Source organism: Pan troglodytes, chromosome 17 (assembly GCF_028858775.2).
Source record: "Pan troglodytes isolate AG18354 chromosome 17, NHGRI_mPanTro3-v2.0_pri, whole genome shotgun sequence".
Taxonomy (NCBI): domain Eukaryota; kingdom Metazoa; phylum Chordata; class Mammalia; order Primates; family Hominidae; genus Pan; species Pan troglodytes.
Genome location: NC_072415.2, coordinates 24,165,370 through 24,187,259, shown reverse-complemented (window position 1 = coordinate 24,187,259; position 21,890 = coordinate 24,165,370). Strand labels below are relative to the sequence as shown.

The following is a 21,890-nucleotide window of genomic DNA, read 5'->3' as shown; positions in this document are numbered from 1 at the left end:
TAGGAACAAAGTGAAGGTGAAGAAGGAGGGTATTTCTAGCAAAGGGCAGCATTTGCACGGCATGAAAGTACTTTCCATCTTCTTGAAAAAGTGGAAGAATTCCTTTGTCTGGATCATCCACCCCAGGTGTGTTTCAGGGAGGAAGGGATAGGAGGACTCAGAGATAACTCCTACAACAAGGGTCAGGAAACTTTTTCTTAAATGTTCAGATTGTAATATTTTAAGCTTGCAGATCATACAATTTCACAATTATGCAGCTTTGCTATTGTACCATGAAAGCAGCCATAGATAATATGTAAACAAATGAGTGTGGCTGAGTTCCAATAAAACTTTATTTACAAAAACAGGTGGCAGTCTGAATTTGGCCCATGTGTCTTGGTTTACCAATACTTTAATTAAAGAATTGGGGTGAGAGAGCAAGTGGGGATATAAGGTGTTAGAAGTACAGCAACGTCTACAAAGTAAAGACAAAAGTCAAAGTAACATCATTGTCTCTATTTTAGAACCCTCAAAGAGCTAAGACTTCTAGTATGGCTGTTACCACTTATATAATTTTATAGAAATGACATGATTTCTATAATTTTATAGAAATAAATTTTGGATCAGAATCCTCTTGACCTTTTTATTGAAAAACAAGAGTTCTGGGAATCAGAGAAGAATGATCTCATTTTTGCCTTGCCCAAGTGGGAATAGTAAATGCTAAATCTTCCAGAAATTTGGGTAATCTTTATGCAGTTATGAGTAAGTCCCACCCTGTGCCATAACTCTCCCAAAATGGGGAATTCTGACTTTGGAAATCATCCTCTTAGGTAATTTAGTCAGTAGTGTCATGTTGTTGGTTAAACTTACAGGAAGCATAAGGGCTATGCAAGCATTATATGAAAGTCTGATGTATTAGATCTGAGAACAAAAGGGAAAAATCTCTTGATGAATTGAATGAAATGGCCAAATTGAGTCTGAAGGTGGATTAGATGGGTTCTCCTTCTTTTTTTTTTTTTTTTTTGAGATGGAGTTTTGCTCCTGTTGCCCAGGCTGTAGTGCAATGGCGCAATCTCAACTCACCGCAATCTCTGCCTCCCAGGTTCAAGCGATTCTCCTGCCTTAGCCTCCCAAGTAGCTGGGATTACAGGCATGTGCCACCATGGCTGGCTAAATTTTTTTTTTATTTAGTAGAGATGGGGTTTCACCATGTTGGTCAGGCTGGTCTCGAACTCCTGACCTCAGGTATCCACCCGCCTCAGCCTCCCAAAGTGCTGGGATACAGGCCTGAGCCACTGCGCCTGGCCTGATGGGTTCTAAATATTCTTCAGACTTGCAGATTCCATAAATACTGACAGCTTATTAAACAGTATATGAAAATGTTTGTTTTTGACTGTCACAGAATGGAGAAATTCAGTTGTGTAAATGAATCTTAATTTGGGTAATAGTACAAATAATTATTGATGATCTGTTTCAAATAATCCATCAGTCTGAGTACAAATCTTATTAAGTCACAAGGATGATGATTGTTAAAAATTTATTTTAATCTTAAAGATTAAAAATTTTAACTCTCCACTCCTGAAGGAAAACAATTTAGGAATTATTCAAGTGAAAATGGCAATTTTCATCAAGGAGCCAGTGATGTTTTCATAATTACTGGTTTTTACATAAATGTTTAAGTCAGTCAATATATAATTACACTTTAATTTCTAGAATTCACTAGAGACAATGAAGTTAGTTTTTGAGCAGGATAGTTACTGAGAATGTTAGCCAGAAAAAAAATTACCTTTCAACAAGATGAAATTTTCATGTCAATGGTAAGTGAAATCCTCCAATATGTCCCCATATGTTGTGATATATAATTTTTGAAATATAGAGATAAACAATGGCCATCACATGGTTTCTTATTATTTGTTTAATTTGTCAGGAAAGCAGACATAAAGTGTTTTTCCTTTTTTTCCTAATTATTACTTACTTTGCCTCCTTGGCTCTTTTCTGTCTGCATTATTCTCAACAAATAAGGTTTTTCCATACAATAACATCTATTTAAGCTCTATAGTAATCGGTGGTCTGTGATCCCCATAAAGGCTTTGCAAGTGATCTCTTGCCATTATTTTTTAAATGTTCACCTTCTAGGCTGCCACCTAAAGATCCCTGATGATGGAGGTGGGGTTGGTGAAGGTGAGGTGTGAGCCAAAAGCTAGAAAGTGATGTTAAAATAATTAATTGGGAGGCCATTTCACTGAGGCGGCTCCAGTGCCATAGGGACTTGCCTAAGCAGAGCGAAACCCAACACTGTATACACTGTAAAAGGAAACTTAAGCTTAACTATTAGTCAGAATCCACCAACCAACCTCTAACAGGAAATTTCCAGTGGAATGATCCAAAGAAGACTACTGCTTTACTTTAACCAATCAAATATTTTATTTGCCTTTGCTTCTGAGTTCACCCTATCAAAAAAAAAAAAGGCTTCCCTGAGGAGTCCTGAACTGCTTGTGGTCTGGAGTTGTCTGCTTCAAGCATTGCTATTTGCTCACTCTTTAATATTTTAATGTGCCTCAGTTTATTTTTCAATAGTAATTGTGAATTAAATATATATTATATCCCAGGCACTATGTTATACTTTTTATATATGATTTCATTTACTAGTCATAGCAACTTGATAACTTAGGTATAATTTTCCTCTTCTATAGGTCTAGGAGGCTATGGTTCTGAAGATATTAGAGGAGCTATAGTAAAATGTACCTGATACAAGCATATATAGATTGTCTCCACCTTTGTTTTAATGCACTGGCCAGGACATCCAGTAAGATGTTGAATCTGTGTTTTATATCTCATTCAAAAAAATTAAAGCCGGGTGCAGTGGCTCATGCCTGTAATCCCAGAACTTTGGGAGGCCAAGGTGGGCAGATCACTTGAGGTTTGGAATTCAAGACCAGCCTGGCCAATGTGGTGAAACTCCATCTCTACTAAAGCTACAAAAATTAGCCGGGTGTGCTGGTGGGCATCTGTAATCCCCGCTACTTGGGAGGCTGAGGCAGGAGAATCACTTGAACCTGGGAGGCAAAGGTTGCAGTGAGCTGAGATTGTGCCACTGCACTCCAGCCAGGGTGACAAGAGTGAGATTCCATCTCAAAAAAAAGAATACTCCCCAAATTACTAATGAGTTAGTACATATAATAAGTGATAATTTTATACCACTGTTCAGGTCTTCCTCTTCATTCTCTTCCATTCCCCAACCCCCATTGCAACCCAGCACCTAATAAAATATGCATACTTAAGAATTTCTGTATATCACTTCAAAAGACAGAATGTAAAAGGAGATGAGATGAAGCTGATGAGTAATCACTGTCCAAGCTGGGGAGCAGGGAGACTGGTATGTTACACTAGTGAACTTGGTAATAGGGACCAATGGAAGGGCTTTTCTCGGTGGAGTGGTGTGATCTGACTTGTGTTTTAGATATATTACTCCAGCAGAAATGTAGGGGTAGGATTTTGGGGAGCCAAGACTGTTAACCAAGAAGACTGGTGTGAAGGCTTTTGTAATATCTACGTTTGAACGGTGAGGCCTGCACTGGTAGAAGAGATGGAGATAGACAGATTTGAAAATGAATCAACTATTATTGAGTGGGGAATACAGGAAGAGGAAAAAGTCAGCAGCATCTTTCAGATTTCTGGCTTGGATGACTAGGTGGATGATAGTGCCCCCAACTGAGGCAAAGAACACTTCTAGACTCACTAAATGGAGCAATGTTTTCAGCTTTCAAAGTTGGACGTGAAGATTTGTCTTGTATAAAGTAGCTCTGTCCAAAAGAAGTATAATGCAAGCCACATATATAATTTTAAGTTTTCTAGAAAATTAAAATAAATAAAAAGAAGCTGGTGAAATTAATTTAAATATTTTATTCAACTCAATATATCGAAAATGTTATAATTTAAACTTGTAACCAATGGAAAAATTTTAATGGTGCATTTTTATGTTATTTTCAAATGAAATCTTTCAAATCTGGCATGTGCTTTTATACTTACGGCATATCTCAGTATGCACTAGTTATGCGTCAAATGCTCAATAGACACATGTGCCTAGTGGCTGCCATGTTGGACAATACACCTGTAGCAGGAGAAAAATATTCTTTCTTCTTCTTTTTATTTTTTTTAAGAGACAGGGACTGTATCACCCAGGCTGGAGTCCACTGGCACAATCATAGCTCACTGGAGCCTCAAACTCCTGGGCTCAAGACATCCTCTTGCCTTGCCCTCCCAAGTAGCTGCAACTACAGGCATGCACCACCAGGCTTGGCTGACTTTTTTTTTTACAGACAGGGTCTATGTTGCCCAGGCTAGTCTTGAACTGGCCTCAAGCAATCCTCCTGCCTTGGACTCCCACAGCGCTGGGATTACAGGCCCCTGTGCTCAGCCAAGAAAAGCATTCTTTTTCATAAAAGACCCATATAGCATCTGGAAATTGATGACTGCTTAATTAACTAAGATATGTATTCAAGTACAATAGCTCAGAAAGAAGCCATTCAACTTAACAATAGAATATATTTACAGGAGATGTAACGTCTGCTTTCAATTTTAACATGGAAGTTGTATGATCTCTGGTAAGTTAATTTTTTCTGCACCAGAGTGAATCTAAGGTCAGGATTTTTTTCACTGTTTACTTTTACTAACTCTAGGTCAGTTGAATTCACTACATTGTGCAGGTGCAGCAGCAGCAATTGTAGTGATGGTGGCAGTGGTGGTAATATGGTAGTGATTAAAATGTCAAACCTTATACAGCACTCACTGTGTGCCAAGCACTGTTTTAAATGCTTCAGATATATCAACCAGCCTAATTATCACAACAACTCAATGCAATAGATTCAATTATTATGCTCATTTCACAGGTCAAGAAACTGAAGTACAGAGAGGTTATCTAAACAACTAATAGAGCTAGTAGGTTGCAGTTTGGGGTTTTAAATGCAGGTACTCTGGTTCTTCCATCTGTGCCCTTAACCACTGAGCTATATTGTTCTCTTAAAAAGTAAAAAGAAAAAAAGGTATTATTTTCTTGTAAACATCACAAACTTCAATCTTTTTTCAAATGTGTGAAAATAATTTCAAAGCCACAGCTAGTAAGTTTTGGATCAACACACTGATTTTCTTGATTAGCACAGATAATGTGATATGTGCATATTCATCCTTAAAAACACTCAATTGTAAAAAAATAAATTGATTATTACTGCTTTCTCTTTTCTGTAGCAGTCTTGAAGCCAAGCTCTCTTTAAATTATGAAAAGCAACAAGGGCCAATAGGCAGAGTCCAGAAAGTACATATTTCTTCAATAAAGAGATAAATGTCCTCTCTAAGAGTGAAAACAAAACAAACAGCCCTTCAGAGCCTGTACAACTCACCTTCAGCACAGTACTGGCACAACTATGGGGAACTTCTATGATGACTTGTACAGGAGCAGTACATGGAGGAAGCCACATCCCCAGCCTAGGTACACAGGAGATTCAGAACCACTGTGAGATTGCACACTTGGAAAGATGATAGGGAATGGGAGCGTTAGAGGCATAAATAAATATAGCCCATTTAGTGTACTCATCAAAAAGAGAAGAATCCTGCAAGTGCTTCTTTACCAGACACCTGATTTTAATAACCAGTCAGAATACATGCAAAGAGGGATATTTAACTTGGATGTTTATGGAAGCATCAAAAGCATTTATTGAGGATGACTAAATCCACACTCTATAATAAGATCTCCATATGATTTAGTACATGGAAAATTAACTATAAAGGAGGCAGAGAATGTTTTATGCAGGTATCTGTTTCTTCCTCACTGAGGAACTGATGACAATGCTTTATCCATTGTGATTCATTGCTGGCTCCAGCCACTTTTTCTGCTGCATGCCACACATTGCTGCCATAACTCAAAATCTGCTCTGTCCTGAGATGTCTGCTTCTTGGGTCAAAGTCTCTGGTACAAAATTAATCCGTTTCTTAAACATTTGCCCAAAGCCTACTCTGAGTCCTGAGCCTTGTCCGTCCAAGGGGAGACTGTGTCAGTTTGTAGCTCTTTGAGTCTTTTCTATGAATGCTCCATGTGGACAGTTTCCCTATACTGTGGTTTCACTGGGGAATGGGTACTCTTCCACCACTTCATCTGGGTTCTCTCAGTATCTTGTTTTAAAATGTTTTGGAGGAAAACCTTATCTCGACTGGTGTCTGTTCTGAAAACAGATGCCCTATTGCTGGGACATTTCTTGGGAAACACCAGTAAACACAAACCCTGGCCACCCCTGTAGCACATACAATACAAACAAATACCTGGGATTGTGCCACTTCTGAAATCACGTGGGTTTTATTCGGTCAAAGAAAAAATTGGCACAATGAATCAAACCTCTGAGTCCTCCAGCTCACTTCTTAATTTTTTTTGAGTGGGATTGAATAATGGCTGATGACTCTTTTAATATATATTTTAACTGATAGAGTTCAATCTGTACCCCGTTAAAATTTGCATTTCTTGATTGATTTATCATCTTGATATTTCTTTTCATAAAGCCTCATTCTCCACTTAATTAGATTGCCCTTTTCCGGGCTTTCATCCCACTCTACTCTGTTTTTCTCCATTGGCATCACATTTCTGAAGTAGGACGTTAGCACCTCTGGCCCTAGCCTTCATCTACTCTCATTTTAGCCCCATAGGCCCAATTTATAAGCATGAAATGTATTTATTCATTAACATGTCAATACCAATTATATGCAAAATTTGTTAAGATAGAAACTTCTGGCTTCCATGGCCTCACCTTATAACACACTGCTAGATTTTATCATATTTTTAAATTTATCTTATTTTATGTATCTTATTCATCTTCATCTAATAGGTTTTACCTTTCTAATATAGTCACAAATCAGATGTATAAAAAGTATAGCTGTATTCATCTATCCTTGAACTCAACTTAGCTCTATGACTATCACTCAAAGATGCTCAGTCTCCTCCGATTTAAAGCAGGCTTTTTCAGGAACTCATTCAGTTTGCATTTAAGCTCATCAAAGTTCCAAGTTTCTATCATAGTTGTTCTCCCCTGTGGTGGCTTCTTGTCTTCTGCTCGATCTCCTGAGGTTGTACCTGGGCACAGGGTACATTATGTGACATTGCGAAGGATGATGCCGTCCTCCAGCCTTTGCTCATCTGCTTTAGCTTTGGTGGGGTTGGGGGGCTCTGTCCACACTGCCCCCACTGCTGGTGGAGCTACTTGTTCCCTCTATTAGCATAAGCAGTGCCCCTCAGGAACTCCAGCATTTCCCACTGCTCATTAGAGTCCCCACTAGGGATCTCCCTTGGCCTGCCTAGAACTACTCTTTGACTCCTGGCCTGGGCAATGAAATCCTGAGACCCTCGGCCACAAAGTCATTTCATCTTGGACAATAGTGATTCCTCAGAGAGTTTGTCATTCAGTTCTTGCTGGGGGCCCTGGGAAATTCTGGATCCCGTCTGTGCATTTATGAAGGATTCCAGGAGGTACAGGCCATCTTAGGGTCTCTGCAGGGCTGCCTCATCCCAGAGTTTCAGGTGGGGATGGCACATAAGCTTCTCCAGCCTCAGGCCCTCAAACCTATTGCTCATATTACCCTAAAACCCAGGAAAGGGCAGATTTGACAGCTCCTCTTCCTCTAAGACAGACCCCCAAAGTATCCTTTACTCCTCTCTTTGCCATCTCTCCAAGACTTCCTCTGTGTGGCAGCAACAATGTCCTTCTCTTTACATCACTGTCTGGTTTTTTGTTTGTTTGTTTGTTTTTTTGAGACAGAGTCTTGCTCTGTCACCTAAGCTGGAGTGCAGTGGTGCGATCTCGACATCACTGTCTGAAGTCTTTCTCATGGTGGATAAAAAGCCTCCACATTCAGTCTTCTGAACTTTGCTTCTAGATGTTAATGGGAAGGTTTTTGGGGGGTTTTTTGTTTTGTTTTGTTTTTGCTTTTTTTTTTTGAGATGGGGTCTGGCTTTGTTGCCCAGGTTGGCCTTGAACTACTGGGCTCAAAAGATCCTCCCACCTCAGCCTCCTGAGTATCTGGGACTACAAATGCCTACCATAGTGCCTGGCTTAATGGGAAGTTTTTAGAATTTAGAAAATCTCAAGTGCTGAGCTCTGGTTATTGAAAGCCCAATTTTCTTGACTAATGTTTCTGGAATGTTCTTCAAGAGCTTATCTCAGAAGTCAAAATCTGAATATCAAAGGTTTAGCCATTTCTCCATTCCACCTGTGACAACTCTACCAATTTCTACATCTGTAAATGTGAAATGTAACTACAGTCCTGTAGTTACTAGAAAATGAAACTACAGGACTGATACCTCACTATGGCTTTCTCAAAAAGTGTGAGGACTCAAAAGTTACAGGAGAGCAGTGCCAATGCGGCTCAAAACCAGAGAATGTGATACTGTGTAAATTATGCCCATGGATTTGTGCAGTGCAGCCTGGTTAGAATGACTTTGAAGTCAGGAGTGTAAGGCTAAATTGGCCAGTTGTTGTAGTAATACAACTTCTGTTGGAGGGAGAGGACAATTCCTATTTCTGCTCTGTCACCTGCTAGCCATGAGACTACGTATATGTTTGGTCTTTACCTGATCCCTCCTTTTGGGGCATCACTCTGAGAGCCTTTATACAGGTACTGCCCTCAGGCCATGTGGTTTGGATTGGGCAAACCCAGCCCTTCTGTCTCAGAGCTTATCACATGACCCAGACCTGGCCTGGCCTATGGCCTGGGTTCAGGAATGGGTATGAGACCAAAGCTAGGCCACTTCCCTGGGACCTGTGCCATATCTTCATAACAAGAACTTTTTCTTTCTTTGTAAATACAATGGATCCCTGGGGCTGCAGGTGGCCACCTTGTGACCACACAGCCTGTCTGATATATCTGGAAGCCAAGGGGAAATAAGGCTGAGATATTGGGGAGGCTCCTAAGACCATTATTGGAGCCTCTGTTGTAAAGCATGTCTGAAGCAAATACCGCCGCCACCTCTTCTTTTGCTGCTTAAGCTAGTGTGAGTTGCATTCTCATTACTTGCAACCACAAGAATAATACCAATAGCTAGCACTTACGTGACACTTTTAGGTGCCACTGTATTGTTCTAAGCACCTGACTCATCTAGTCCTCACAACAGCCCTATGAGGTAGGTCCCATTTTTGCCATCCTCTTACCATCCTCTCCACTTTGCATAGGGGAAACAGAAGCCCAGAGATGTTAGCTTGCCCAAGGTCACAGACCTAAAAAGAGATATAGGTGGGATTCAATCCAGGTAGTCTGGCACCAGAGTCTAGGGACTTAACTACTCCAGGATGCCTCTTAATCCTCTAGACTAATACTGTGAACCTGGACAAGTAACTTAACATCTCTGAGCCTCCAATGTAAGGAGTAAATGATACAATACTTATCATAGTGGATCCTCAGTAAATAGTTATGATTGCAATATTTGTAATTATTTCACAACTTCATGCCATCAGAATTCCTTCTGAGTGGTGCTTGGTAGGTGGGAATAAATGAGTTTATGTTTACAAACAGCTTTGAGGATTTGGAATGAAAGTTGGATACTAAGAATTATGATAGTTTGTTCCCTAAAAACAAGTAACACTTTTGTTCCTTTATACAAAGAAATAATGAATCATAGTTTGGACCTGATGACTTGATTGTGTCTCTCTCTTTCACCATCATATGTAGGATTAAACGATCACTTGAGGCTTGGCTGTTTTTAAAAAATTCTCTAGAAGTGACTGAAAAGAGGCCTAAGATGATGAGATACTTGAGAAAGAATTATTACACCCTTTACCACAGTGCTTCAAATAATTTAGAATCTTTTGTTCTGAATTTATTTCAATGGCCAATGGTATAAAATGGTACATTTCCTAAATTATATGAATACCTGTTATCTACAGATCCCAAATCTGATCCAAATGAAATATAAATCAAAAGCTAATTTGGTAACAATTTACCTAGGCAACTTCAGACATTTAGAGTCTACTTCTTTCATAATTTTTTTTATTTCTGCACCTGCCCCATTCTTTTGAATCTATTATCTTCTACAGACACAGGACAAACTAGCTACTTCCCTCTCCTTTTCTGGTTTTCACCTCCAGGTCCCCTGGCAAAGAGGAATGTGCTCAGTGCTGGGGCATTCCTGAGGAGAGTCATTTGGCTGCAGTCATTGAATGGAAAAACTACCGTAATTACTTCCCTAACTATAAAACTACAGTACTAGGGGGTGGGGAGGATACTATATGCAGCTCTCCACTCATTGATTGATTGATTGATTTACACGTTAAACATGAGTTTATACATTATACATTTCTTGAGAGCACATATGGCAGACACTATTATGGACTCTGGGGATACAAATGCAGTGAAATAACGTTACCAAGTTTATTCACATGCTTCCTTTTTGTATTTCCCAATATCATATTATTCCGACTCACTCAGAGGTTAAATTGCTTTAGTATGGATTCCCCAAAGGAAGGGATTACAAACAGACAAAAGTAGTCTATGATCTCTTGGCTAGCAGGTGCCAGAGCAGTGATCAGAATTGTCCTCTCCCTGCAACAGAAGTTTTATTACTACAGCAACTGTCTAATTTCACCTTGCACTCCTGTCTTCAAAACCATTCCAACTGGCTACATTGCACAACTCCATGGGGACAATTTACACATCATCACATTATCAAGTTTTGAGGCCCATTGGCATGCTGTCCTATGATTTTTGAGTTCTCATACATTTTGAGAAAGCCACAGTAAGGTATCAGTCCTGTACTTCCATTTTCTAGTGTCAGTCCTATAGTTTCATTTTGTAGTAACTACAGTACTGTAGTTACATTTTACAGAGGTAGAAACAGAGGATTAAGTGGGAGAGGGCTCCTTCATTCATGAAGTTGTTATTTAAGCCTACTATGTAGCAGAAGCTATACTGAGTGTGCCTGTAGCCTGCTCAGACCCCACCCATAAATGCCTCATCTGGAATGCCGGTGCTGTGAGAGGAGACGTCCTCTTCAGGACCATGCCAATGTCCTGACCTGGTGACACTGAGACATTCAGGCTTTCCAATACTTTTTTGAGCCAAACGATAATCAGTAATAACTAGGTACATCCCTGAATAATGTTTCAACTGACAAACATCCATTTTCTGATTATCTACCTAATTCTGCCCAGTTTCAAAATATGACTTATGTTAACACAGTCATGACCTTTTCTGTAGAAATATTTATAGTCTTTGGAGTGTACTAAAAAATATTTACTGGCTGACTAATGGTGACTAGAATTTCTTGAATTCCCCTGGAATCTCCTCTAGTAGGTATTGCTAACAAAGTAGAAGGTAAAATAACAATTTCATGTATGCATAGCATAATAAAAAGAACTTATGTTTGTTTAGCATTATGTACACAGCAGTTTTACAACTTATCCTTTTCAAATCGTGGCCAACAACTTTGTGTGATAGGTATTACCATCTCATTTTACAGATGAGAAAAATCAGGTCCCAGAGAGATTAAGTAACTGCTCACAGTCAAACATAGCACAACTCCTATATCTGTCTTGCTCCAAACCCTGCCTTTCACCATTTTAACCACCCCTTGTATAAGCTTACTTTCAAATTATACTTTCAACATCTTCAGATCCAGGTGACTCAGTTCAGGTCATGTACGTCTTATTGAATGATGCAGTCAGCCACATTTGAGGCCTGAGTTAGCCGATGTGGATTTGAAGCTTCCTATTCTTATCACAAAAATCCCAGGTTTGTTTGATTTATCAACTTTGTCAGGCAGTTACCCCCTCCTTATTCAGGGCCATGTGGAGGCACAACTGCAAAATGGGCAGGTGCATTCTTTCCCTGTGCATCACTTCATCTCACCCTCTGCAAGCACCTCTTCCCTTTCCAGATCTTGGAAATCTTTACCATCTGTGTCCTGATTATGCCTTTTTCAGTGCTTCCAGGTGAGCCCTGCCTCCCCGAGGCTTCACCAAATCCTGCTCTAGTAAATACTGTTAATGTGTTGGCTTCTATTCCTGCTACCTGAAATCTCCAAGGTATCAACTTAGGGACTTTCTCCCTCATGGTATGTGATCTTGGGGCCTGTCTTATCATTAACAGCAGGGAAGGCAGTCCCTGAAGACCACATCTCTTAAGACTCAGTGACTGCCAAGTGGAGGCTTAACCACAGCCAATCTGATGCAATTCTGGTACCCTGTTTCCTGAGAAGAGGGAAGCAAGGATAGAAGAAAAAGTTAAAATTTGTTAATTTTGTAAGAAGCACCCTGGCAAGATTGTGTTCTCATTCCTGCTCCAAGAGTTGTCTTTCAGTTTTGATCTTCAATCCTGTGCTGTTTCTCAGATCTTTGTAAAACATTGTTCTCTGTTTTGGTTAATCAGAATTGTTTCTTTGGTTTCCAATCCAAGAATGATCATAATAAACCTTCCCTCTTTGTTGGCAGACCTGCATACTGCATGTCCCAAAGCCTCTCACTGTCTTCTACTTCCTTCACTGTCTCCTACTGTGCTCACCCCATCACTTGCCAGGTCAGGTGGTCTGTCCCTCCCCAGGTGAACCAGAACAAAGCAGGCAGCTGATCTGTAATCATGAGCTAGTGACAGAGAGGGGATTGTCAGGGTCCTTTCCCCAGCTTCCCCTCCAAGACACCTGTGTAATTCTTTAAGCTAAATGTCTTTTCAATAGCTATTTAAATTCCATTTATCTCATCTTGGACTTTGTCTTAGGATTCAATTTGGGACTTAGCATGTGGCCATTTATAGTTGGTTTTCTTCTGCCTCAGACTCTAGTGTACACTCTTCTCCCAAAAAGGTTGGGAAGCCTAGGAGATGTAGGTCAGAAGAGCTGAGTGAAGACCAGGTGGTGCAGAGCCCAGGAGGATGCCTAAAAGCATAAGCTGATTCTGGTGCTACCTTGTTTGACACCATCAGTGGATTCCCCATCTGAACTCTTGGATAAAGTTTAAACTCCTCACAAGGCATTCAGATGCACCAGGGCCTGGCCTCTGCCTGTCTCCAGCTTTGTCTCCAGGGTTTTCTCCCTTACACTTTACTCTCCAGCAAAGCTAAACTAAAAGGGTTTCCCTGTACATACTTCACTGTCTTTTTTTCTCTGTGCCTTGTTTCCATCTGTTACCTGCCTCTGGAATGCCCTTCCTTACATAGCCTCAGCCACACACACCTACTTGTGAGCTAGCCAAGTGTCATTCATCTTTTAAGAGCATCTCTAACATAACCTCCTGGGGAAGTGTGTTATTTGATGACCTCCTACACCAATCTCTTCCCCGCTTGCAGAGACCCAGTTAGTCTGTGCTTTCATGTTCCTATTCATCTTCATATTCTTGGTGCTTGGCATTGTAGGTATGAGTGATAATTGTAAATTCTTGGGGTAGATGCGTGGGTGGATGGATAGATGGATGGATACATGGAAGAGTGAATGAATGAATGAATAAAGCCTTTATGTAATTGTAAAAACATGGTATTGCAGGAAATATTCCATATTGTAAGTACTTTTTGACTAAAACTTTATGCTGTGGCTGGTCTGTTCCTTTCCTCTACCCTGCCTGGGTCTATTAGTAGTGATTCATTTCCAATCAATAATGATTCAATTTATCTGTAGAAGTCACTTAAGTAATTCAGTTATGTCTACCACATAAATAACACAAGTCTTGACCTGGCTGGCTGGCTCTCGTGGTGACATAATCTACTTAAGCCAATTACCAAATTGATCAAAGATCCCAAAACAGTTAATGAAGAAAAATAAGCCCTGATTTCTCTTTAAAACTAGATACTAAGAAAGCAATAGGAAAATCAGAGTAGTCTAGAAATTCTGTGTCATCATGAGAGCACCCAGAAAATAAATTTAACTCAAGTAGTGCCAATACATTTTGAAAAATATTTCAGAGTAGCAGATCAAGATTTACCAACTGACTTGATGATGAAAGATTTACACACTACCTTTTAAAATATTTGTCTCATTATTTTCTCTTTATATAAAATAAATGCAACTTTGTATTCATTCCCTCTAATTTAAACCAGTCTTTCCAGAGGACTTGAGGGCACTGATAATGTATGTAAGATGGAGGGTTTTTTGTTTGTTTTGTTTGTTGGTCTCTTCTTTGAGACAGGGTCTTGCTCTATCTCCCTGGTTAGAGAGCAGTGGTGCGATCATGGCTCATTGCAGCCTCAACCTCCCAGGCTCAAGCAATCTCCCCACTTCAGCCTTCTGTGTGGCTGGGACTAAGGGTACACACCACCACACCAGCTAATTTTTAAATTTTTTGTAGAGATGGGGTCTCCATATGTTGCCCAGGCTGGTCTTAAACTCTTGGGCTCAAGCGATCCTCCTGTCTCTTGCCTCGCAAAGTGCTGGGATTATAAACGTGCGCCACCCCACCCCGCCAGGTGGAGTTCTGAAAGCAGAATTCGCATGTTCTCTTTGGTAGGTAAGAATTGTGCCTTCATTTCCTGCAAGATAGGGCCAGTGACTATGTTCCCTCAACCCTTCTTGCTAAGAGAATGTCAGTCAGCATCTGCAAGGACTCATGAGGCTGCAGCTGTTTTCCTGTTCTGGTATGAAATGATTATCCTAGCAGCAATTTTGCCAGATAAGCAGCCAAGGCCACAAGAAGCACTTTTCCTTTGTCCATGTTAAAGTTTTGCATAAATGTTTTGTTTTCTTGCCTTTCCTGATGGGTTTAAATGGAATATCTCCATATTTCGTAGTCCATGCAGCTGGTGGCACTTGGGGGCCAGTGTTTGTGAGGCCTCCCCAGGTAGGTTTCATCACATAAATTGAGTGTGACTTATCTCTCAGCAAAGGTTGTGAAAAACCTTTGGAATCCCTGGGTCCAGATTCTTTACTCTTGAGGGTTGAACTCAAATCGTACTTCTGGAAGGGCTGAGACAGAGGACAGCTGACAAGGGAGAGTGAAAGAGAAGGGAACCAACATCTACTGAACATCTAGCATATGCTTAGTACTGGGATAGGTGTCTTAAAGATGTGATCTCATTTTAACTTCCCATCAACTCTTTGAGGAGATATTACTGGTCTCTGTTTTTCAAATTAGGAAATGGAAAAAGAGAGAAATTAAGGTGACACAGCCAGTAAATAGTAAATCATAATCAAGCTCAAACTCAACTCTGTCTTACTCTCTTTTGTCTACCACTCTGCTTCCCGTTTATTTAGAAAGTGCAATCTTTGTGCACTTGTGATTACATATTTCACTATTCTCTAATGCCTTATTTATATGTATCCACTGACAAATTTACAAGGCAGAATGAAAAACTGAATTATCCTTCAACACATTGTAAGAGTAGTTGATGACAATAATTATACACACACACACATATATTAAGAAACAATAATTCTGCCTTAGTAATTTTGAACTACCTTAGTATTGTGCCTTAAGAATACATGTGACTCCCTTCCTTATTATTTTCATCATCATCATTACATGCTAGTGATTATTTACCCTCTAGTGTACTAAATAGGTTTATGTAAAGCTACCATAAAGAAACATAAATCAAATCCTACTTGTTTCTTTACATTTTACAAGAGGAATATATTTTGAATCTCATCAAACCTTTCATAAAAGAGAAATATAATAATTAAGGACCTAAATTCAGGAGCCAGATTTCCTGGGTTTGAATCCTAGCTTTGCCACCTCCTAGCCTGCGTAGGACGTGGGTAGCCTTGGGAAGTTACTACAGCCAGTTTCTTCAACTGTAACATGGAGCTGCCAGCAGTGATACTTATCTCACCTCAAAGGCTGCTGCGAGCCTCTCATGAGTTGATGTTCTGATGTCTTAAACAGAACCAGGGACATGGTAAATGTTCAATACATGTAGGCTGTTTTATTTCTTTTGCATGTGAAAAAAACAGGTCTACATACAGTTCAGTGACTTTCTTGGGGTGTCATGTTGGTGGCAGAGTGGGTACTGACATCCAAGTCTCTCGATTCCCAGTTCAGCGCTGGACACTGTATGACATCCAGAGTAGGACAGCACAGGAAACTGTAAGTTTCCCTCTATCTTTGCCCTTACTCCAGATAAACTGAAAATGCTGTCTACATGTCCACTCTCCAGTGTTGGGCAAGTTTCAAGCTTAGCTTCTCCAGGGCCACCATTTACTCCACTGCCTGGCCAGCTGTCACGGCCCTGTGCTGTCATCCTCTAGCACACTGGATTCCAGCATTGTTTGGAATGCCAAAAATGTTAACAGACTCTATCAAGTCTGAATTTTGAAATTCAGAAACTCTCAAATTTGAATCCTTTTTCATAACTCATTTGACCGCAAGACCTGTTCAGGCCTGAACTTTTTCAGTGACAAAACATCTGAACTGACATGAGGCTATTTATAATTTGTATTTGACCCTCATAGTGTGAGGGACACTGCCCCACATCCTGGGGCAGCGGGATACATATCAGTCAGGGTCTTGGCAGAAAGAGATGGGGCACTCAGCCCAGGTGAATAAAGAGAGTTTATTAAAGGGACTATTTATAAAGGCATGGGTGGAGCGAAGGAATCCTTAATAAGGGATGCTGCAGAACAGCAGAAGGAGTGAGTACTACATGCACCAGGAGCTGTCACCACCCCAGGATCAGGAGGGCCAGGTAGAGGTAGGAGTTACCTGAATTTGGAGAAAGCAGCATAGCAGAGGGTTGCAGTCAGGAGTGATAGGTAGAAGGATCTAACGTGCAGCAAAATAGCAAAGAAGCCTGGGAAGTCAGTACCTAACCTTACTTCCCCCTCCCTCTAGATCTTCTGCTGGTGCCTCTCTTTAGTGAACCCTCCCTGAAGCCAGAGGCAAGGGAGTTCATAGATGCAGACCACACGGTGAGCCACCCAGGGTATCAAGCAGGGTAGTGAGGTTGGCAAGTGGATCTGGAGGCCCAATGGAAATAGCCTGCACAGCATATTCTATAACGTCCAATATATGCATTCTACCATCTTTCTAAAAGCCAAAAACTCGAGAATGCTTAAAAGAGTTGTATTTTATTAAGTCAACAGCATATAGATATATTTGAAAAATATTATTACATACATGTCAGCTTTTTTTTTTTTTTGACAGAGTCTTGCCCTGTTGCCAGGCTGGAGTGCAGTGACACCATCTCAGCTCACTGCAGCCTCTGCCTCCCGGGTTCAAGCGATTCTCCTGCCCCAGCCTCCCAAGTAGCTGGGACTACAGGTGCGCATCACCAGGCCCAGCTAATTTTTGTATTTTTAGTACAGATGGGGTTTCACCATGTTGGCCAGGATGGTCTCGATCTCTTGACCTCGTGATCTGCCCACCTTGGCCTCCCAAAGTGCTGGGATTACAGGCGTGAGCCACTGCGCCCAGCCACACGTCAACTTTTTTTTGGTTTGCAGTTTTAGTGCCATAGAGACTTATGAGTCATTTATAATAATGCTTTGGTATTGGGGCTCAGAAAACAATTTGGTATTGGGGCTCAGAAAACAAAATGAGGGTCTTGGGGTAGTCTCAAAGGCAAAAGTTTTGTTTTTTGTTTTTTTGTTTTTTTGTTTTCCTGACCTTTTTGCTCCTAGTCTCCCAGTCTCATCTTCTAGCCATAGAAACTAGAATCTCTCTTTTTCAAGGTGGGTCATAGAAACCAGAACCTTTTTTTCCCCAAATACGGCCATAAAACCTGAAAACATTACCCCACTTTTTCCTCCATTGTTCTGTGTAAAAATTGGCCATAAAGAAGTTATCTGACCTACTTGTTTGACTGCAGATTATAAGACCCCCATTCTAGAGAGAGTCCTGCCGCATACCCTGAAGGAAGAAATGCATGCTCAGAGAGGCCAAGAAGGATCAAGACAGACAGGCTTTGCTGGGTTTCTCCACTTAGTCTCTTAGCATTAGATAATATTCTTTTTGTCCAATCATATTTCTGCATGGCTCTCCATACTGTGTTGAAACTAAGCATAAGAATTGACAATTTCCCATATACTTTTGGGTCTTCATTCTGAAGGATCCTGTGTTTACACATTAAATACATTTTTATGCCTTTTCTCCAATTTATCTGACTTCTGTGAGTTAATTTTTCGGTGAAACTTCCGAGGGCAAAGAAGTTTCCCTTTGACCCTTACACTTGCCTACTCTGCAAGGTTGAAACTACTGCACTAAAGAGTATTATCTCGTTCATTGATTCACTCATTGATTCATATGTTCATTCTTTCAACAAATATTCCTTATTGAATGCCTGCTCTGCAAAACTCTACAGGCTCTGGGCTATAAAGAGAAAAATGACCCTAGCCCTTCCAGTAGCTTACAATTTAGTAAAAGACACTAATTTTTTGGAAAATAGTAATACAATCTTGAGTTAGCAAGTAGTTTTCATCTCAAAGCTATCTTGCTGGTTTGGGGTTCTATTTTGAGGTAGCTTTCATGGCCATATCTGGGCTCAGTGGAAAAAAATGCTAAGATCTGTTAGCAACATCTGATGTGGGCGCAGCCGTGGAGAATGCACACAGCACAGTGTTTGGCTGACTGTGCTTTAATTACATGGTCGAATGAAATTATTTATTACAATGAAAGTAAGAGCAATTTCCACAGAAGGGCAGAAGGAAGGTTGCTTTGAATTAGGAACACCTGAGAGGCTTTATAGTGGTATATATAGAGTTTTTCAGGATTTCCAGACAAGAAATAATAGGTAGGGGCAAAGACAAAATAAGATCACAGGACAGGCTGGTGTAAGTGGGCCACAGGGCCTTTGGGGTGATGAAGTACTAGGTGATCAAAATAGATTAAGGAGAGGCCATACTAAGGAGTTTGGACTTCAATTTGCAGCAAGTGAGTTACAATCGAGGGCTTTTGAGAAGAGGATGTTCTGCATTTTAGGAAAATCACCCCAACAGCATTTTGAAAGGGGGCGGGGCTTAAGAGGAAGCTGATGGAAAGTAATCTTTGTGAAGGAAGGATTGCAGCCACCTACTCAGGAGATGGTGACGAGAAGGCAAAGACATTAGCAGTAGGAATTCAAAGAATGGTTGGCAGACATTTTGAGGAAGAAATGACAGATTTGATCATCGATTGGAGGGAGGAGTCCAAAGTGAAACCAGGGTGTCTACAATGTGAATTCACAAGAGCAGGAGGGCTCCGTAGCTGGCAGGATGGGGCGTTACGGCAACGCGGGGCATCTAGAGGCCGTGTTATGGTCAAAATGGTTACAAGAAAAGACCCTGCAGGTATTTCATATTGTGAGTCTGTAGTTTAGAAAAATAAAAGAAGAATGTTCCATGCCCAGAAAAAGTTCCACTACTATAATTCCTTATGGTAATTCTAAAATTCTGTAAGATAAAAATTACAAGCTTTTATGAGGTTTGGTGCCAAAACTTATTGGGTGATAAACCTAACCTGAACAAACGTGAGGCTATCTATAGACTTTATCCTACGCAAAGTCAATATTCATTTTTTTTGTTGCAGAAATAATACACTTAAATGTACAGTACTGTCCCAAATTTACTGGGCTGAGGGTTTTTATATTAAATGGTGCATGTATCAAATTATCATTTAAAAATAAAAGGTGAATATAATTTCTGAAATGTATCTGTTCCCAAGGTTTTAGATGAAGAATTGTGGATATATATATCAATACCTACCGTGGTTTTTTAACTTCACATTTTAAGAAGGTATTGTCTTAGTTTTATGCATTGGCATAAAGCACAGTAAATAAACAGATGCCTCTTTTTATCTGAAAATTTTGGAGAATAAAGCATTCTTTGTATGTCTTTTCCATACACTCATGCTTAGTAAGTTTCTTTGTCCATAAAATTGGGATAATAATACTACCTGCCTCATAGAATTGTTTAAACAGCTAATGTACACCATCTAACACTAAGTATGTTAGCAAATTTAGTCATTATTATCTCACCCCTTTAATTAATAAAACATTTTAAAAAAGCATTTTGGATGAAAAACTTGTTTTCCCAACCTCTGAAAGTGCAATGAAAATAAATGTGTCCCTTCTTGTTGAATGTAAAGAGCAAAGAGTACCCCCATTTCTTGAAAACCTAATATGTACTTGTTGCTTTAATCCCACGAGATGAACGTTATTTTCCCCATTTCACAGATGCAGCAACAGAGATTCCGAGATGTTAAGTAGCATGATCAAGTTGCCCTCCAGTAAGGGATAGATTAACTTGTCTTTCCACTTCATCTAGCTCCTAGAGATGCACGGAAGAGACAGCAGATAAAGCACATTGTCCGTGTGAGTAAAACATTCACGTGGGCCTCTTCCTAGGCATACTTCTGGTTACTTTTTAATCAGCTATAAGAATGTTGTTTTTCCATTTGTGCTATTAGTCCTATGTGGATAAGGACATACTTCAGACTCAAGATTTCTAATGATGCCCCTTTTAATCTACCTCGAACCAGTCCCTACATCGTCCCCCACCAACAGTAACTTCTGGAAATAACATCCATTTGGCTTATAATAATAAAGTCTAATTTTCAGACAAGCTGCAAACGGTATCTGTTAATGTGATCATGATTGGGAGGAGGAAAGGGATGTGAGAGTGAGGTAAGAGTCTGGTAGTGGCGCACTGAGGGTGTGGGAGGGAAGCGTTCCCTTGCTGTAAAAGGGGATTACCTGACCCAAAAGGAAATCAAGTTTATTGTAACTTGACTAAGTAAACAGCAATGTAATCCAGTTCTTCAATTTTTGATGTGGATGCTTTAAATGAGAGAGTGTCACATTTTCTCCTTTTCTTCCCCAGAGCACACATATCAAACCTGGCCTCTCTCCTCAGCCTGAGGTATGGTTTCTTAGTCTCACTCCTCGCAGCCAGGCAGGAAATGTTCCCAGCCACAGGATAAGCCTCCAGTTGGAAGAGGGCTGGGAGGGGGAGTGAGAAAAGGAAAAAAAAAAGAAACAAAGAAAAACAAACTTTACTAGAGCCGCTAGCAGGAGCCCCAAAGGATCCCGGCCGGTTTCCAGTTTCCTAGAAGCGGGGATCACACCTCCCCGCGCACTCCCGACACATGCGCGCGCACGCACACACAGGCGCACACACACAGGCACACACACAGGCACACACAGGCGCGCGCACACAGGCACACACATGGACACAAGGGCGCGCACACACAGGCACAAACACACAGGCGCGCACACAGGCGTGCACACGTACACAGGCACACAAACAGGCACACACAGGTACACACACAGACACAGGCACAGACGCACGCACACACACAGGCACACAAACAGGCACACACAGGAACGCGCGCGCACACACACACACACACACACACACGCACTATGCCCGCCCCCACTCCAGCCCGTGGGCGTGGTTCCCAGCGTCTGCGAATTCGCGCGCCCGGGGCGGGGCGGGCCTGCCCGGGGGCCCCTGACAGCCGCGGGAGAGAGCGCCTGGTCGCACCTCGGGCCGCGCCGCCCAGCTGCTGACAGCCTCCCGGCGCGCCGGTCCATGCTGGTCCCGGTCTTTGTTCTGGGGCCGGCGCCGAGACATGCGCGGCTGACGATGGAGGTGGAGGACTCGGGCGGCGTGGTGCTGACCGCCTACCACTCGTACGCCCGCGCCCAGCCCCCCAACGCCGAGTCGCGCTGCGCGCCCCGCGCCGCAGCCAGCCACCCGCTCAGCAGGTACCCGGAGCCGCTCCCACCAGGGCGGCGCAGTCGCGCTGGGCTTGGGGGGTTCGCCGTGCAGCTGCGCCTTCTGCCTGAGCGCACGACCGCCGTCACTGGATGTTGTTTCAAGTTTTGGTGGACTAGATGAGTGAGCCTGGGGTTCTTTGCACTGTCTTTGACTGGAGGTGGGAAACGCTCGAAGGCTCCACCAGCCTGGGCTGAAGTCGTTGGCTAGCAGAGATTAGCAGCAGGATTGCATTCTTGATACGATTTGAGGATAAGTCATGTATATCTCATTTCGG

General features: G+C 41.4%; 1 protein-coding gene across 5 annotated transcripts in view; it reads left to right on the top strand.

The window, feature by feature from the left end:
* The first annotated feature begins 21,315 nt into the window (after positions 1-21,315).
* ARHGAP28 (Rho GTPase activating protein 28) overlaps positions 21,316-21,890 on the top strand; it is a 184,259-nt gene continuing 183,684 nt past the window's right edge. For 2 of the 5 annotated variants that reach the window (XR_001711230.4, XM_009433672.5), the window contains exon 1: positions 21,323-21,603. Coding sequence is in view for 3 of the 5 variants with exons in the window: in XM_009433672.5 (XP_009431947.1) it covers positions 21,428-21,603 (176 nt within the window). In the remaining 2 variants the exon portion in view is untranslated. Of the gene's footprint in view, positions 21,737-21,890 lie in introns of all 5 variants that reach the window. The other 3 variants (XM_054672315.2, XM_009433673.5, XM_009433676.5) reach the window with 3 other exon arrangements.